The sequence below is a fragment of the Geospiza fortis genome, unplaced genomic scaffold (assembly GCF_000277835.1).
Source record: "Geospiza fortis unplaced genomic scaffold, GeoFor_1.0 scaffold1400, whole genome shotgun sequence".
NCBI classification, from domain to species: Eukaryota; Metazoa; Chordata; class Aves; order Passeriformes; family Thraupidae; genus Geospiza; species Geospiza fortis.
Genome location: NW_005054848.1, coordinates 20,817 through 22,963, shown reverse-complemented (window position 1 = coordinate 22,963; position 2,147 = coordinate 20,817). Strand labels below are relative to the sequence as shown.

General features: G+C 63.3%; 1 protein-coding gene across 1 annotated transcript in view; it reads left to right on the top strand.

Moving 5' to 3' along the window:
• STAT2 (signal transducer and activator of transcription 2) overlaps window positions 1–1,442 on the top strand; it is a 13,885-nt gene extending 12,443 nt beyond the window's left edge. The window contains exon 15 of the mRNA XM_031065534.1: window positions 1,385–1,442. Coding sequence (XP_030921394.1) covers window positions 1,385–1,442 — 58 coding nt within the window. The remainder of the gene's footprint in view (window positions 1–1,384) is intronic.
• Window positions 1,443–2,147: the final 705 nt, after the last annotated feature.

Here is a 2,147-nt window from a genome sequence, read left to right as displayed (position 1 = left end):
TCCGGCGTCTGCTCCCAAACCTTGGTGGGGGCCAGGAGGTGCCGGGGGGGGCGGCCGTGCCCGTCCTGAGGGGACAGAGGGGACAGGGAGGGGGTCAGGGGGGGCCTGTGTGACCCCCCCTGGGGACACTGGGGGACACTGAGGGACATTGAGGGACATTTGGGGACACTGAGGGACACCAAAGGACACTGAGAGACACTGGGGGACAGGGTGGGAGAGTGGGGGACATTTAGGGACACTGAGGGACATTTGGGGACAATGAGGGACATTAAGGACCCTCAAGCACACTGCGGGGACATTTGGGGACAATGAGGGACACCGGGGGACACTGAGGAACATGGGAGGACATTGAGGGACACCAAAGGAGCACTGAGGGGCAATGTGGGACACCAAAGGACCCTCAGGGACACTGAGGGACCCTGTGGGACACTGAGGGACACCAAAGGACACTGAGAAACACCAAAGGACCCTGAGGGACCCTGAGGGACATTTGGGGACACTGAGGGACCCCGTGAGACACTGAAGGACATTGACAGACGCTGAAAGACACTGGGGACAGACTGGGACACTGAGGGACATTTGGGGACCCCGAGGGACACTGGGGGACATTGAGGGACATTTGGGGACACTGAGGGACGCCAAAGGACCCTGAGGGACCCTGAGGGACATTTGGGGACACTGAGGGACCCCGTTAGACACTGAGGGACAGACTGGGACACTGAGGGACATTTGGGGACCCCGAGGGACACTGGGGGACATTGAGGGACATTTGGGGACACTGAGGGACGCCAAAGGACCCTGAGGGACCCTGAGGGACACCAGGGGACAATGAGGGACTCCATTAGACACTGAGGGGCATTTGCCATCCTTGGGACCCCCGGGACCCCCAAGTGCATCCCTGGGAGCCCTCTGGGACCTCCAAATGCATCCTAGAGACCCTCTGGGACCCCCAGATACCCCCCATGGGACTCCCAAGTGCATCCCTGAGACCCCTCTGAGACCTCCAAACCCATCCTTGGGACCCCCGGGACCCCCAAGTGCATCCCTGGGAGCCCTCTGGGACCTCCAAATGCATCCTAGAGACCCTCTGGGACCCCCAGATACCCCCCATGGGACTCCCAAGTGCATCCCTGAGACCCCTCTGAGACCTCCAAACCCATCCTTGGGACCCCCGGGACCCCCAAGTGCATCCCTGGGAGCCCTCTGGGACCTCCAAATGCATCCTAGAGACCCTCTGGGACCCCCAGATACCCCCCATGGGACTCCCAAGTGCATCCCTGAGACCCCTCTGAGACCTCCAAACCCATCCTTGGGACCCCCGGGACCCCCAAGTGCATCCCTGGGAGCCCTCTGGGACCTCCAAATGCATCCTTGGCATCCCTAGGACCCCCAAGTGCATCCCCCAGCGTGCCTGGGACCCCAGACATCTCTGGGACCCCTGAGTGCATCCTTCAGCATCCCTGGAACCCCTCAGACGCCCCTGGGACCCCCAGAGATCCCCAGGACCCCCAGGTGCATCCCTGGGAGCCCTCTAGGACCTCCAAACCCATCCTTGGGACCCCCCAGGCATCCCCAGGACCCCCAAATGCATCCCTGAGACCCCCCAGGAGAACCCCAGAGCAACTCCTGGAACCTCCAGACACCCCTGGGACCCCCAGACACCCATGGGACCCCCAAATGCATCCCTGGGACCCCTCTGGGCCCTCCAAATGCAACCTTGGCATCCCTAGGACCCTAAAGTGCAACCCCCAAATGAATCCCTGAGACCCCTCTGGGACCCCCAGGTTCATCCTCAGCATCCCCCTCAGCACCCCGGGGACCCCCAGACGACCCCCAGAGCATCCTCTGGGACCCCCAGACACCCCTTGGGACCCCCCAGGAGAACCCCAGAGCAACTCCTGGGACCTCCAGACACCTCTGGGACCCCCAGACATCCCCAGGACCCCCAAATGCATCCGTGGGACCCCTCTGGGACCCCCAGCTCCATCCTCAGAGCATCCCCTGAGACCCCCAGACAGCCCTGGGACCCCCAAATGCATCCCTGGGACCCCTCTGGGACCCCCAGCTCCATCCTCAGCACCCCTGGGACCCCCCAGGCACCCTCAGTGACATCCTCAGGTGAACCCCCAGCACCCCTGGGTTCCCCC